This window comes from Eubalaena glacialis, chromosome 4 (genome assembly GCF_028564815.1).
Source record: "Eubalaena glacialis isolate mEubGla1 chromosome 4, mEubGla1.1.hap2.+ XY, whole genome shotgun sequence".
Lineage (NCBI taxonomy): Eukaryota > Metazoa > Chordata > Mammalia > Artiodactyla > Balaenidae > Eubalaena > Eubalaena glacialis.
Genome location: NC_083719.1, coordinates 113478934 through 113495304, shown reverse-complemented (window position 1 = coordinate 113495304; position 16371 = coordinate 113478934). Strand labels below are relative to the sequence as shown.

General features: G+C 52.9%; 1 protein-coding gene across 5 annotated transcripts in view; it reads left to right on the top strand.

Annotated features, from left to right (window-relative positions):
- LOC133090939 (core histone macro-H2A.1) overlaps nt 1-12194 on the top strand; it is an 80336-nt gene extending 68142 nt beyond the window's left edge. For 4 of the 5 annotated variants that reach the window (XM_061189618.1, XM_061189616.1, XM_061189619.1 and 1 more), the window contains exons 8-9: nt 2034-2208; nt 11420-12194. In XM_061189618.1, coding sequence (XP_061045601.1) covers nt 2034-2208; nt 11420-11585 — 341 coding nt within the window. In that variant the 3' untranslated portion in view covers nt 11586-12194. Of the gene's footprint in view, nt 1-2033; nt 2209-11419 lie in introns of those variants that run through there. The other variant, XM_061189620.1, reaches the window with a different exon arrangement.
- The last annotated feature ends 4177 nt before the right edge of the window (nt 12195-16371 follow it).

Genomic DNA, 16371 nt, shown 5'->3' with positions numbered 1-16371 from the left:
AACAGTGAGTGAGGCTGGCTCACCCCACCAGCTATGTGAGGACAGGCCACTCCCTTCCTCCCCTTTGGGCTCCAGTTTTCTCTTCTTACTAGATGGTTCCCAATTCTGTCTTTCAAATCCTGTTTGTTTTTCAAATGAATCTTAATATAGGCATCAATAGTTACTATGTGACAGCCACACAGCCTTCTCTGAGGGTACCCCAGGCCTTACCTCTCTTTCCTCAGTGACTACGCACGACCTCCCATCCTGGGCTAGTCACGGGTCCTGGCGGGGATAAGAGGGTGGCATTGCCTTTGACCTCTGCTCTGCCAGTTCTGTTTTGCCTGCAAAGGGCATGGCATTGCAGAGAGTTGGTGGGGGCACAATTACCGAGCTCTTCCAGGCAGTTCCCCCCTGGAACCGCCCACACTGAACAGGGAGGACACACACAGCATAAACTACCCAGCCAGGGGCTCCTGGCCTTTCCTCAGCCCCTTACTGGCACCTCTCTGTGCCAGCCCAGGGTCCTTCCTGTTGGTACTCCAGTTAAAGCCCATTTGGTGACCCTCAGCAGGAGGTGTGATGAGAGGTGGTGCTGATGCTGCCACACACCAAACTTAGCTGGTGACACCGGAGCCACAGCTGGCACAAACCCGTTAGACTTAGCACAGCTAAAGATATGTTTGCCTGTTTCAAAAACAAGAACACATTTCGTTCTTGATTTTAAGATCTGTTTTAGAAAATGTTTTAAAATATTTTTTAAGTATAAAGGAAATAATAAAACATATCCCTGTTCCACTGTCCAAAGATAATCACTGCTAACACATTTCTTGTCTTTTGAATGCATAGTTTAGCAGTTACTTCTCATGTGGACATGCAGGTGAATTAAGTCCCCCAATCTCAAGGCCACAGTTCTTGAACCAGTCAGCAAGCAGAGCCAGGACTCAAAATCAGACTTGTGACTCTGGGATCCGAGGAGTTGCTACTGCAGCATGAGACACTTCCCATAAATCACTCTTCTCCAGGTTCTGCCAGCGACATACTGTACCCATTAACAAACAACCCAGACCCCTTGGATAGCGCTGATGGTGTTCTTCACAAAGTGGGTTTAGAAAACACTTGGTCAAAAAAGTTTGGGTGTCTTACTGGAGCAGTGGGTGGAGACGTTAGTGTGCTCCTGTATAGAAGTCTACCAGGCAGCACTCACCAGACCCATTGGTTCCAGAACCACCTTCTTTGCATTGCAACTTTTGGGACAGGAATCCTGGAACATGCTCTGGGAGACAGACATGGGCTGGCCTGTTATATTTCCTGGTAGGAGCAGACCCAAGACCAGTGTCTTCAGATCTGACAAGAGGCAGAGAATGAGAACAAATCTGGAAAAGCAGGTCTGCTATGGAGATCTGTAGTTGGAAAAAGGCTCCTCTTCTAGGAGAGGAAAACAGTTCCATCCTAAAAACAAACACTGTCCAATTAATTCTGTCAGAACTAACAGGATCGGTTAGTCAGGGAGAAGAACAGAGCAGCAGACATGCTATTTGGGTTATTTTCCCAGTAGGTTTATTCTGAACTGTGTCTGAGAGATTTATAGATATCGATACATCATAATTAAATGCACATGAATCCACTTGAGGAAAGGGCGGTTGGAGACCCCCAAAAGGCAATTAATTGGAGGCTACAAACATTCTGACACATTTGGTCAAGTTAGTTAGATGGTTAAGGCTCGGCTTTCTGGGAGGGTAGGGAGAGGGTTTACTGTGACCTTGGCTAAAGTTCCTGGTGGCCATGCATCCTAACGCCAACTTTTCAGGGGTGAAGGTTGGCTTGGCGTCCCCCCTGCCCCGCCACTGAGGGAGGAGACTGCAGGACAAGCAGTTTCCAGCTCGAGCTTCCGTGGGAATCACAAGGCAGCAGGCAGCTGCAGCCCTCCTGAACCAGGTGGTCGGCGGGCCCGGGAAGACGTACTGGAGCTGGAGAGCTGGCCTGGGCTCGGCACTTAGCGCACGTGCTTTGCAGGGGGACCCAGCTCACTGCTTCTGTCTCGTCCCCTACAGCCGCTGTCAGCGCAGGCCATGGCCTGCCCGCCAAGTTTGTGATCCACTGTAACAGTCCCGTCTGGGGTGCAGACAAGTGTGAGGAACTTCTGGAAAAGACAGTGAAGAACTGCTTGGCCCTGGCAGATGACAAGAAGCTGAAGTCCATCGCCTTTCCATCCATCGGCAGCGGCAGGTAAGGGCCCACGGCCTGTCCCCCTGCGTATGTGGCCCATGCTTGCAGGGAGCTCTGACTGTGTACATGGTCAGCTAAGGCTACTTTCAAGCACTTGCCTTTGTTGAGGAGACCGGAAGCTCGAAATCGGGAAGAACATAGACATTAAGTAATTGTGAGGGACAGTTGAAGAGAGGTAGGGAGACAGGAAGCCTGAGGAGAGAATCAGACTTGAGCCATGACAGCAGATGTCATCACAGAAGGTGACCCTTGAAGGACACTAAGACCTTAGGTGGGTGGGGAGGCATGAATGCAGGGATACTGACCGGGAGAGCCCCTCCCAGACCCAGCCCATATAGCTGTGTTACAGTTCTGTCCCTGAACCCCAGCATCCTCTGGGCACAGCCCTCTGCCCCTTATCTTTGTATTCCCAAGCATCCTCTACCTCCCCAAAACCTGCTTGCTCTCCCTGTGTCTCACTGCCCTGCTGATGAGGTGGATCTGAGTGGGCAGATACGTGAGAGTGAAATAGGGCTGGGCCTCCCCCACCTCCCAGCCCTGAAATCCCCCCAGGGAGACTCACGGAGGTTGTGGGGAGCAGCACAACTGCCCCTAAGACAGACACACAACCCAGAGGGCCAGCACTGGAAGGGTGTAGTTCTTGAGCCGCAGATGAGGCAGGCAGGATTCAGCCACAACCCCCAACCACACCCGCTCCCGGGTGGTGCACCCCCAGATGCCAGCACACAGCCCATCAGGTCCTGCCTGTCAGAGCAGCCCTGGGCTCGGGCCCGGGCCTGGCTAACCAGCTGCGTGATGGCATGCAAATTAACCCCCACTCTGAGTCCAGCCCCCTACTCTGTAAAATAGATGTGATTGTCCCCGCCACGCAGCATCTCAGGACTGCTTGGAAATTAAAGGAGCTCTCCGAAGGAGGCATGCTTTGAGAACTCTCTGCCGCGATGAAGATATGAGGGCTGCCTCTGAGGCTGTCTCACTGCCTGTCACAGCTCCACGGTCCTCCCTACCAAGGGTCTGAGCAGCAGGCCTCTGGAAGGCTCGCCATCTGGATGGGGCACGGAAGCAAAGGGAAACTGGCCTTCAGAGCTGCCGCAGCCCTGGACTCTGTGTCATCCCTGGGGCTTCCCATGCAGATCGGGAGCCTTCCAGGGTCTCTGCCATCAGTCCCTCCCAGTACCCGAGGAAGGCGGGCTGTGCAGTGGCAGCACAGGTCCCAGCACACTGATGTCCTGTGACACCGCAGGCTGCACCATCCTCCCGGGCGAGCCTGAGTCACCGTCCTCAGCACTGTTCCGTGTGTGTATAGAAAGCTGCTCTTCTCAGAGCACTTCTCTTCTAAACCCATGAGGAGGACAGAGAGTGGATTTTGCTGTTTTTATCTTGGGCAGGCCTTGTAATTCTGCTTCCCTGAACAGTGCCATCACTGAGCGTCCCACACCCCAAGTGCCAGTGACAGAGCTAGTCCGGGGCGGAATTCCTGTCACATCTGCTCAAGCAGCGCTTAGTCGCCGTACCCAGAAGGCCTTGCTTACAGGCAGACAGGCACTGTGCCCCAGGACTTCCTGTGGGCCACGGCAGTCACACGTGACTGGTGGACCCACCAGAGGACCTGCTATGGGAAAAGATCTTCCTCTGGAGCCTCTGTCACTGCCTGCCTCCACCTGGGACAGAAGGAGCATTCCTCTGCAGTCCCTCCTGGAGGTGAGCTGTGGGCGCCGCACCTCCCCTCTCTTCCCCTCCTGGCCTTGGCCCTGGCCCTGCAGTTCTGGGCAGCCAAGGCCTCCCAGACCAGGTGCTCCTTTGCGTGAGAGCCCCTCAGTCCTCTGCACTGACAGTGGGCTCTCTTCTGGGGCTTACTAGCACAAAGAAGCTGGTGTGTGGGGGGAGGGACCCTGAGCAGAGGACAGGTGAACACGCACACGGCCCCCAGCCTCGCGTTCCCACGCTCACTCCGCCCTGTGCCGAGCTCTGCAGGGACATCCAGAGCTGACACGATTGTTGTTCTGGACTGCCATCTATGTTTCCTGTCACCATACATCTTCATTCTGTTCGCTTCTGCCAAAAGCATCTGTTGAGCGTCATTTTAAAAGTCAATACCATTTAAATGCCTGTTGAAAGCAAAGCTGACAGAGCTAGAGCATCTAACAGCCTTTTTCAGTCGGCTCTAAGAGCACCTGGTGAAGACGAGCATCCTTCATAAGCTGGTCAGCAAGCACCCAGCAGGTTGAACTTTCCCAGGAACTGTGGAGAGGTGTATAGGTGCCCGACTCAGTCCCAGAGTCAATTCAAGACCTTTTTTTTTTTTTACAAAGTGCTTTTGGATCTGAGCATAATTAGCTAACTTCCTGCTTCTCCCACCTTCCCAGCCCCCCACCTCCCATGGAAGTTCAATTCTTCAGTGCTGCGCTGCTGTGTGACCTTTGGTAAATGAATCACCCTCTCTGTCCCTGGCCTGCCTTATCAGCTAGTGAGGCTAAGGGACTGCCCTTCCTCACAGACGGTTCTGAGGCTCAGTTAATTAGTGTTTCGGATGCACTTTGATCTACTCTGATGAAAGGTGCTTCCGAGGAGAGAAGCAATAGGAGCCTTTATTGGAGGTAATAATTTCATGCTCTTTCATATGACTAGTGGGAAATTTTTAATTGAAGCGTAAAAGTCATGCCCATAAAAGAGCATCTGTTATTACAAACTTATTTACATTTTTCACGGAGTAAAAAGTTTTAAAAAATAATCAGTTGAAAGCTTTTAAGAGGGCGGAATGCCAAAGTCAAGCACATGTGCATAGCCACCCAGCCCCACATCTGTCGGGCAGACCTTGCCCCACAGAGCCGTGTAAACAGCTGCCCTCTCTTTCATGAGCAAAGACTGGGATTACACCAGAGCCGGCCAGTAAATCACAGTGGGGTTTAGGAGGGGAAATAAAACAGCTTGTTTGTGGCATCCAGTGTCTCTGGCATAAAAGTCATGTTGGAATTAAAACAATATAAACGCAAAACATGTTGGTAAAGAGCTGTGGGATCACTTTCTCTCAGCTGAGGCCCAGCATCTTGGGCATGTGGAGGATGACCACAGCCCTACACTCCCTTCCTCCAGCCCATCGGCCCCCAAGATTGGGGGCCAATCTTAAAGCCCACTGGAGGCAAATGAGACCCAGGGTGTAACCCTGGCCTCGGGAAACCACCTCTGGCATCTGGACCTCCTGTCCTTGGGCGTTCTGGTCACAATGTTGATGGATACCCCACTCCCTCTGCTCTGTTTGACATTAGGGGACGACCCCTCTCCAGAGGGGCAGTACTCAGGGAATAGCTAGTTTGGGGCTTTGATTAAACTCTCCTTAGATTTATGAGCCTAAAAGGAAAGCCAGTTCGTTTTCTTGAAGCTACCACTTGTGGGTATTCATTGAGTCCCAGGCACTGTGCTAAACCCTTTATCTGCAGTATCTCACAACAACCCTGCAAAGTGGGCAGCACTATTAATTCCACTCAAAGGCAAAGAAACAGAAGCTTAGAGGGGTCAAGTCACTCACCAGAGGTCACACAGTGTGTACTTGGTAGAGCCAGAATTTGCTCGGAGGTCCTTGGCCTCAGTGCTCTTGGTATTAGGCACGTGGAACCCCTGCCTCCTGTCCCCTTTGGTCAACAGACCCACCTCCGAGCATCCTGCCAGAGGATCACCCCACTGCCTCTGCACTCTCTGTGTGAGTGGATTCTAGAGAACCTTGGAAACACCTCTTGGAATTCCCTGACCTGCCCAGGCAGAGCCATCGGCCTCCCTACCCCTTGGTGTGGGCCTCAGAAGACAAATATAAAGGACAGAGACAAACTGAATTGGGGAGAATTACTTATTAACCCAAAACATGTGAGCCCTGGAGTGAGAGAAGGTAAGAGGCCTCTGTTGGGGTGTGCTGCCCTGGCCTCTCTCTAGCTTTGGAGGCATTGGGCCCATCACCATCCCCTTCTGAATTTTAGCTTCACCCGCTTGTAACCCACTGCTCTCAGCTCAGGACCTCGATAGCCTGCCCTTTACCTCTGGATGGAGTAGTCTCTGGCTGGGCAGTTACTCAAAGCCAGACAGAACACAGGAAGGCCCAGGAGCACAGTGTGAGGGAAACCTAATCCCAGCAGAGGAGGGTCCACATGGGGTGACAGACATTTTGCCCACGTCACCCAAGCTGCCAAGATGCCCTGCCCTATCCATCTCCCAAACAGCCAAGACAATTAGACAGGTGGCCTGGTCCAGCAAAAAAAAAAAGCAGAGTCCATCTAGAATCTACTTTAATTCCTGTTGAGCCTTCAGGGTCAGGCTCCTAGTCTTTCTCCTCCAGAAAACCCATCTGGGCTTTCCCACCCCCAGGACACAGCCTCTCCTCACAGCAATCTCTGGGTCCCTGCTCAGCCTGCTCAGCACAGCCCCTGGCCTGGAGTCCTTTGCGTCTGCCCTGCCCCGCCCTGGAGGCTGAGCTCGCCAGGAGCAGGGACGCTTGGCGATGCCCTACACGAGGAGGGGCTCAGCACAGCTGGAGGGAGTAAGTCCTCTTCTGTGTTGTGGCCCTGTGAACCCACGTCTCTGCCATCAGATGGGACAGTGGACAAGCAACCAATGTGTACAGCCCCCGGCCATCACTGAGCAGGTGACCCAGGAGGGCACCAGGCAGAGGTAGCCCATGGGGTCCCCTTGCAACAGCCAGGGAAACTGAGGTCTAAGACGCTTGGGAAAGGCTGTTGCAGACACAGCTGGAGCGACTTCAGGGGGAAGCTCAGACACCTTCTTAGTCTGGTCAAGGCAATAAAAAAGGTCGAAGTCTAAGATAAACTCCATGTGGGGTGGGAAGTGCTTGGCCGCAGAGAAACTTAAGACATTTGGCATGAGCACAGCTGGCAGGGTCAGGAGCCGAATGGGAATAGGAGGGGCACCCATCTCCCAGGGGAAGCAGCATCTGCATCACCACCACTGTCATCATTGCCATCGCCGAGCAGTACCTATTTTCCAGTGGAGGAAACTAATGCCAGGAGAGGTGAACGCCTGCTCCCGAGGGCAGCTAAGATTGAAACTGGAATCTGACTGGAGTGCAGAAGCCCTTATCCACCCTTGCTCTAATGTGCCTTGAGGAGGTGCCATCTGGTCTCATCCAGAAGGCAGACACAGTACAGCGGTAGAACAGAGTGACTGTCACAGAAGCAGTAAGCCTGAGATGGGGAGGAAGGCACAAAGACCTGGCCAAGCAGGTATGGCCGTTCAGAAGGGCTGTGGTTATTCAACAGAAGAACCCAGCCAGCCAGCCAAGAAGCCACAAGATGGGTGAGACGCATAGGCAAGCAACTCTCCTCAAGCTGGTCAGTACTGCACCAGGGGACCCCGACGGAGCCCCTGCCACACCGCAGCATGCCAGCAGTCCTGGCCCACGGCCCTCCAAGAGAACTGGACATCGCAGACCCGGGCAGCAGCCCTCTGGGGGCCTGATGCTGACTTTGTCAGCACAGGGAAGCAGCAAAGATAGCAGCAGTCACCCAGTCCCACCTATCATGGGGTCTGGGGTTGGGGAGGCCATTTTCCACTGTGTGGGCCTTTAGAAAGACCCTTCGAGACTACCCACTTTAGAGATGACACTGTTGATTGAGGGCTCTCTGTACAGTATTTTGTTCCATACACACAGCCTCCCCAGGTAATAAATACTTGATTAGCTACCCCATTTCACCGGGTGGGGAAATAAGGCACAGAGACAGGGCCCAGACTCAAATCCCGTGTGGCTCCAGGCCACTGCGTGTGCCACAGCTGCCCCTGTTTTGAGGGTGCAGGGCCTCTGCATGTAAAGCACGCTTGTGAAAGCATCCACTTCTACATTCCATTTTGTTACAAATACTTCTAACTGTGCCTACTAGAAAACATTTTTGGGACCCACCTGGAAACGTCAAGAAAGCTGTCACCTCCATTCCTTCCTGGTGGCTTGCGTGGTCCAGAGTGGCCACAGTCCCATGGCTGGGTCTCTTCTTTAGGCTGTGACTGCCTCAGACAGAGGGATGGGTTTGTCAACGAGAGGTTTTCCTGGAAACAAATCATATTCACAGTTCACCCAACAGCAACCTTGAAGGACAAGGCCAGACCAGCCCAGACTCCCTTAACAGTAGGGCACGCAGGCGTGGGCTGCAGGTCTGTGACCTTTGACCCCGACCTTTCTTCCCAGTGCAGGTTCTTAACCTTTGGGCCCACCCTGAGTGCGTGTAGAACAGTCGTTCTCAAAGCATGGTCCCCAGGCTCACCTCATCTGATTTCCTGGGCAGAGCCTGGCAGCCTGCGTTTTGGCCGGCCCTCCGTAATCCTGACAGAGGCTAATGTTGAGAACTGTTGATGTAGAGGAACAGGAACTAATGTCCCTTCAGTCAGAGTCACACATCCCTTTTCAAGGGTCCAAGGCAGAGGAATAGAAGGCTGTGGGAGAAGGTCTGTGTCAGAAAGCGCTGGGCACAGGCGGAGTGACCGGCCTGCTGCGGGTGCTCCAGGGAGGCCCTGCGGCCACACCCTGTGTCTCTGCACCGCACCACATCTCCCCTGGCTCGGGCAGAGCGGCCGCAGGGTGGCATAAGGGCAGCTCACGAAGCCCTGGCCAGGGTCAGCTAAGGCTGGGCAAACACCAGAGCAGATGGGCTGTGACCATCAGGCCACACAACAGACAGCTTGCTCTTCAGGCAAGTTCCACAGGCCCTCACCTCGGCCCAGCTCACCTGTGCAGGTGCAAGGCAGAGACGTGCAGGAGGGCACCCTTAGTGGGGGAGCTTGGGGCTGGTGGAGCGTGGTCTCGGGCTTCCAGTGCAGAGGCAACTCCTCGCAGTTCTCTCAGCCCCCGCCTAGCCAGGTCGTGCCCACAGGCCGAGCTCTGCCTGGGTCAGCGGCCCTCGGAGTCCCTGGCCTGAGCGCAGCTGCTTCCAGTGGCGGGCCGGGCCGGGCCCCGCTGTCCTGCCATAGCCTCCCAGCCCTGCCCACTCCCGCCTGTCTGCCCAGGGGCTGCCGCCTCCTCAGGCTTTCCTCACCAGGAACGAAACGAGTCCTTAGGGCAGCTCCTGTATTTACAGCAGGAGAATAAACACTTGCTCTTTGTGAGATGTTTAAAACGGGCCCTCATTCGGGTGACCCTGTGCCTGCGCTCCGCCATGGCTGGCCTGGCCCCTGCCTCAGGAGTAGGGTTGCCTGGAGGAAGGGTGGCCCCTATAAGGGTGCGAGCTGAGTGCCCCACGACACACTCACTGGAGAGAGGCCCTCAAAGCAGAAGGTCGGGTTCACTCCATCCAGCGCTTTCCAGCGCGTGTCTTGTTCCGGACAGTGTAGCCTTTGTGCTCCTCGACTCCTGTGAAAATAGTCAAGGCAGCCGAGCCAGGTGTTGTGAGGACAGCTTCTTCCCAGACTGGGCCTGCAGGCCCCAAGTGGGGATGGGTGCGAGGGGTGTCACCTGCCCTGCGGGGTCCCCAACCTCCCCACCCTCCCCACTTCCAGCACAGCCCCTCTCCCCACCACCCTCCATCCCAGCCCGCCTTTTGGTCACCCCAACTCTGCTGGTGGACGGAGCCCCAGGGTCTCCTCAGGAGGAAGCCGCCTGTCCGGCAGCCCTGTCCTGGCCGGAACGCCCCTGCAGCTCTCTCAGACTCTGACCCTGGTCTGGTTCACAGGCTCGTGTGTGCTGGCTGCCACGCAGGAGTGCCTTGTGCCTGGGGGTGGGGGAGGCGCCTGGGGGTGGGGGAGGCACCTGCACGTGAGGGAGCCCCAACTCTAGGTCACACCCTACCTACTGCCGCAGGCTCCTCTGCACAGGCTAGGAACAGCCTGGGGTGACACTCTTGTCCTCTAAAAAGGAACTTCACTTCTAAAGCATCCACGAGTTGCTAGGGGTCCATTGTCAAGCTGGGTGAAGCCCTGTTTGATCAAAAACAAGTCGCAAGCATGGTTTTCTCCTTGGCTCTGAAAGGCTCTGAAAAGCCCTGAGTGCTGACAATAGAATAAGTGTGACCCTCCAAAAGAAGCCACTGAGGTGGTCCACAACTCATGGCACTTAGCGAGTGAGCCTAGGAGAAATCCCGCACCTGACACATTTGAAAACCTCTCACCTGGCAGCAGGTACCCCATCCGAAGGAAAGCCCCGGCCGAAACTGGCAGGTTGACCCAGCACTTCGGACTCCACTGGACCCGCAGGCTCAGGGCAGACTGAAGACTAGATCTGCTTAGGAACAAAGAAATCCCCATGGAGACCAGCCCCTCACTCTCACCCTCAGTATCCTGGACTGTAAACTGGGGTCAGTAGGGATTTGAATCCAGGACCACTGGGTCCAAAGTCCACGTTATTTCCCCCAGACTAGGCAAGTTGACACATTCCTGCCATGGTCCTCCTGGGTCCTCCTGCACCTGCAGCGTTGACCAGGAACAGCCCCAGCACACATGGAGCAAGGAGCGCCCGTCCTTCTAGTCCTGCTTTCAGATTCTTGCCTGAGTTCTGAGCCCCTGCCTCCAGAATTGCCACGTGACGTTTACTTTAAATGGAATTGTATGGGAAGTCACACCAGTTTGGCTTGGAGACTGGGATGCTGTCCCTTGAGATGAAGAGCCTACTTGTCCCAGGGTCGTTCCCTGCTCACAGCTCCCCAAGGCCTGGGCCTATGGGGTGTCCAAGCTGGTGTGTGCCGAGAGATGGATTCCTGCCGCCCATGAAATCTGAAGGCCAGTGTGAAGGATATAACCCTCTACTTGCATGGATGGAGGCTGGTGCTTCCTGGAGAAGCTCCAGCCTCCAGCCTTCCCTGAGGCTGAGACCCCCGGGGGGCCTTTGGGAGCCTGGGCTGTGTCTCAAGACCCGTGCTAGTCCCGGTGATGTTGGGAAAAGAACCGTGGGCGCTCACACTGCCTGTGGGAGACTACACTCAGCCCACACGCCGCGAACCACAGATTCTGTCACCTTGCTGGCATGCCGCCTCTCAGAGCACAGCACATTCTCCCGCGGGTCATAGTTCTCTGTCTACTCGTTCTTCCCCTGTCTGGTGGCACTGGGCTCTCTCAACACCTGTGTACAAGCAGCCAGAGGTCGAGTACCACTTGTGGACCCTGACCCAACACCAAGCCACTGCAGCACAGAGGGTCTCGAGGGGCTCCCGGAGGGAGGAGGTGGCAGGGGAGGGGGGCCTGTGGCCGCCACGGCCCCCTAGTTGCTGAGCCGTCGTTCTCTCTCTTGCAGGAATGGTTTTCCGAAGCAGACGGCAGCTCAGCTGATCCTGAAGGCCATCTCCAGTTACTTCGTGTCAACAATGTCCTCTTCCATCAAAACGGTGTATTTTGTGCTTTTTGACAGCGAGAGTATAGGCATCTACGTGCAGGAAATGGCCAAGCTGGACGCCAACTAGGCTGAGGAACTGCAGAACCAGCCCGCACCGTGCCCCCGCCTCCAATTTGAAAGAAAGAAAAGAAAAAAAAAAAAGATTCCCTCCACTCCTAGTGGGAGGCGGGAACCCTTTCATTTTTTTCAGTTTTGCTCATCTAGGGAAAATAAGGTTTTGGTTTCCAGTTTAATTGTTTTTGACCTTCTAAAATGTTTTTACGTTAGCACTGATAGTTGACATTACTGTTGTTAAGCACTGTGTTCCAGACCGTGTCTGACTTTAGTGTAACCTAGGAGATTTTATAGTTTTATTTTAATGAAATCCTGCTTGACGCAGAGCAGCGGGGAGAGCAGTGTCTTCTACGTGGGGCAGAGTCCAGGAAGCCCATTTTGTAACCGTATGTCGTGGTGCTTTACTGTACACCCAGTGGCATTCTTTTTACTATAATGTTCCTTTTTTTCCCCTCAAGAAGAAAAATGATGAATTTGCAGCAGGCTTAATTTTTGTTTACTTTTTGTCTTAATGATGGATTTGAAAATGAAAGATTTAAAAGGCAGAGCAGAATCTGTTGTCCTTAATTATATTTGCAATTTGGAATTCGTGTGAATTGATTTAGTAAAATGTTAAACTGTTGCGACTGGTGTGTTCCAAGTTATTGTGCCCTTGAGTCCTAAGTCGGTTTCTCTCGTCACAGGATGGGGCACCTTGGGTGGGGCAGCCCACCCCCAGGAAGCACCACAGTGGCCATTGCACCCCCGGGGTGGGGAGAGCATCTTCAGGCCCTGATAGCTTCTAAAGGGAGTTCATATAAAGTCTATCCTTTCATCCTTCTGAAAGGAGCACTTGGGCAAGGGTGTGATCCCCGTTTCATGGATGAGGAAGCAGATGCACCAAAAGCCATGTGGGTGGCAACTGGGCGGCTGGTACTCCAGCCCAGATCTCTAGGCCAGCTCTCTCCTGCTGTCTGCCCCCTCCCAACGATCTCTCTGGCTCATGGCTGGACCCAGAGCCCCTGGGCCACTTGCCAGAGGGAGCTACAGAAGCCTTGAGCCCTCTGCTGGGGCTGTGTCGGGCCTATTGTTCCTACAGGATGAGGCCCCTGTTGCCAGGAGCTTTCCAAAGGCAAGGTGCCACCACCAAGGCCCTCAAGACATGCTGTCACCTTTACATGCCTTCTTGCAGCCGTGGGTGTTTAGGGATGATCCCAGCTGCACCAGAGTAGCTTAATTCTGGTTACCTAAACTTGTTAGCAAGGACTTCCCTGGTGGCGCAGTGGTTAAGAATCCGCCTGCCAATGCAGGGCACACGGGTTCGAGCCCTGGTCCAGGAAGATCCCACATGCCGGGGAGCAACTAAGCCCGTGCGCCACAACTACTGAGCCTGCGCTCTAGAGCCCGTGAACCACAACTACTGAGCCCGTGTGCCACAGCTACTGAAGCCTGCATGCCGCAACTACTGAGCCCGCGTGCTGCAACTGTTGAAGCCCGCTCACCGAGAGCCCGTGCTCCGCAACAAGAGAAGCCACCACAATGAGAAGCGCGCGCACCGCAACGAAGAGTAGCCTGCTTGCTGCCACTAGAGAAACCCCGCGTGTCAACAAAGACCCAACGCAGCCAAAAATAAATAAAAATTAAACTTGTTAGAAAAACGCAGACATTATTTGCTTTAGAAGGTACTTACACCTTAATCTAAATTTGCCTAAAATGCACAGAAGACTGCTCTTGTCGCTTTAAAAAGAAACGTGCCTGATGCTAAAGCAGACTTTACCCAGGAGGAAATACGCAGCACACTGCACATCACGGATGAATGTAAAGGATCGTTTTTCCTTTCCAGATTGTGTGCTTAATGAAATCAAAATAGAATTCCTAAGCCATCACACAACCAATCTTTTCAGTGAAAAAGCAACTACTTCTTATTCAAACCTGAAAGGTTTTTCAAGTTTTTCCTAAACGTGTTATTAAAACTTTTACATTTTTTTTCCAAGATCTTTACTGGGTATAGATGACATACTCCTACTTATTGATTAGATTTTGGCCAAAAGAGAGAAAGTTTATCATTGTCTTTTCAAGAAGATGCATCTTGGGATTAACATATACATGCTACTATATATAAAATAGATAATCAAAAAGGACCTACTGTATAGCACAGGGAACTATACTCAATATTCTCTAATAACCTAAATGGGAAAAGAATCTGAAAAAGAATAGATACGTGTATATGTATAACTGAATCACTTTGCTGTACACCTGAAACTAACACAACATTGTAAGCCAACTATACTCCAATATGAAAATAAAAACAAAAACAATGAGAAGAAAAAGAAGATGCATCTTAAAAATGATATCACTCCATAAATAATATCTGCAAACTGTCTGCCTGGACAAACCATACCGAGTAGCTATTCACCCAAGAGCGTTGTTTCTGCAGGTGGAATCTGCAGCGTGTAGGGTGATGAGAAGTACGCTGTGGTTACTGTGAGTTCGTGATACTGATTATTTATTGTGTGCCTGGCACTGTGTTGAGTCTCTTGTGGGTACCATTCATTCTGTCCTTGTGATAACCCTGTAGGGCAGGGTCCTTTTGTTAGAGCCATTTTACAGCTGAGAACACCGAGGCTGCCAGAGATTGAGTAACTTGTGATCACACTGCTAATGTGACAACCAGATTCAAACACAGAAATGCTGACCACCGTGATAGGGCCCCGGACGGCACACTCTAATCAGCAGCAAAGAGAGTCCATTTGGCCTTGGTGCCATTTCCAACTCAGAAACCGAAACACAGATGGAACAGAGGTTTAAATGGCTTCTAGGTAAATGGCGTTCATTTCCTTCACTCTGGAGAAGGAACACCTTAGAAGCCAATCCTGTGTTTAGTGGAGATCGTCCACTAGATGTCGCTAAAAGGATTGTGAAGTCAAGAGAGGAAAGGGCAGCAGGTTTCTGCTCTTCCTTGAGCTTGCACAAAAGAATAGATTGCATTTGTCAGGATTTGCGTGAATTATTTACCATAATCAGCTAAATGTTTCTAAACTTTCAATAATCCAGAGTGCGCTGTGCCCCTGAGATGTGGGCTCACTGAAGAAATCGTTTCCAATGAAACTGAGGGAAAGAGAGCCAACCCCCAGCCTGGGAGCCCCACCATCTCTAAACCACCCAGTCTGTTTTTAAAACTGGGATCAAAAATTGTTCTCTGATGTCAGCCTCATGTTTTCAGGGAAGAAAGAAAACAGCTCATTACTTTAAAAAAAAAAAAAAAGATAACTGCAAGGGACCACTTGAAATATACACATACCTCAAATGAAGACAAGTTTGCAGTTAGTAAAATTTACCAGAAGTGAAATTATTCTGTGAAGGGGGAAAACTGCAGGTTCTGGAGAGGTAACGGCTGTCCCGCCCTCCCCTTTGCCTTGAGCTGTGTCAGAGGCAGGCTTGCAGTGAGGGCTGTGGAGCGGAGCCACTCCTCCGGGGCCGCGCAGCCTGCGATGCAGCCTGTGATGGTGGAAGCGGCAGAAACACCCCCTCCCGCTTATTTCTGAGGATCAACCTTTGCCCTCGGCAGCTGGGCTCTGCCCTGAAAAATCCAGACGATTTCGTCAGCGTGCTTCATGAGCTCCCTTAAATGACATCTGAGATCTAACACAGTGCCATGGCTCCAACTAGGACCACACTGACAATAATAACTACTGTGTGTGTGTGTGCGCGCGGCGTCTGTGTGCACACAGGCGCATGCGTACGTGTACACGGGTCCTCTACATCCATCATTTCATCTACTTCTCATGACAACCCTATGAGGTTAACCATACTGTCCCTATTTTACAGATTAGGTCACACAGCTATCAGTGGTGGAATGGGGTTTGAACCCAGCTGTCTGATTCTACAAATAGAGCTCCCCCCCTTCTCCCCCTGGGACTGACCTCTCCTTTGGTATACGTACCCACAAATTTTGCTCCAGTGAGGCAGGGCTTCTTGCCTATTCACTGACAGGTCCTGTGCAGCTGGCCCTGGGGGCATACACAGAACCTGTTGGATGATAGGTGGATAGAAACGTGTACTTAAAGCAATCCAGTGGCCGAGAAAGGACTTATTGGGTGCTTACTATGAATGAAGCCTCAGATCAGGGCCTCTTGCAAAGACAGGTGAGACACTGCTTCTGTCCAGCAGAGTGGGTGACCCACAGACTCAGCTGCTATATTGGCAGGGGCTCAGTGTGGGGAGCTGTACCCATGGGCACTCTGAGAGTGCTCAGGGAGGCTTTCTTGGAGCAGATAACCTAGAGCCAGACTTTGTGGGAAAGGTTGGAATCTTCTAGGCCAAGAGAGCAAGGTGATAGGTGACATGTAGCAGGATGGTGCACAGGCATCTCGGCCCCAGCCGGGGAAGCTCGCTGTGTCCCTGTGCTGGGAAGCCCAGGGCTGCACCCCACTTGCAGCCAGGCAGCCATGTCAGCCCTGGCTCTGCCCCCAGCCCTGCCCCTGGCATGTGGAGCTGTCCATCTGTGGATGTGTTTATCTGGCAGAATTCCTCCTTCCCGTTCAGGGTCAGGTGGCTGTGTTTGGTCACAGCTAGTTAGCCCTGACAGAGAAAAGGGGGCAAGAAGCAAGAAAAGAGAAGAGAAAAGGGGAAGGGGAGGGGAGGGGAGGGGGAAGGGAGGGGAGGAGATGGGAGGGGGAAGGGGGAAGGGAAGGAGAAGGGAGGGAAGCAAAGGGGAGGGGAGGGGAAGGGGAGGGGAGGGGGAAGGGGAGGGGAGGAGAGGGGAGGGGGAAGGGGAGGGGGAGGGGAGGGAAGGGGAGGGAAGGGGAGGAGAGGGGAGG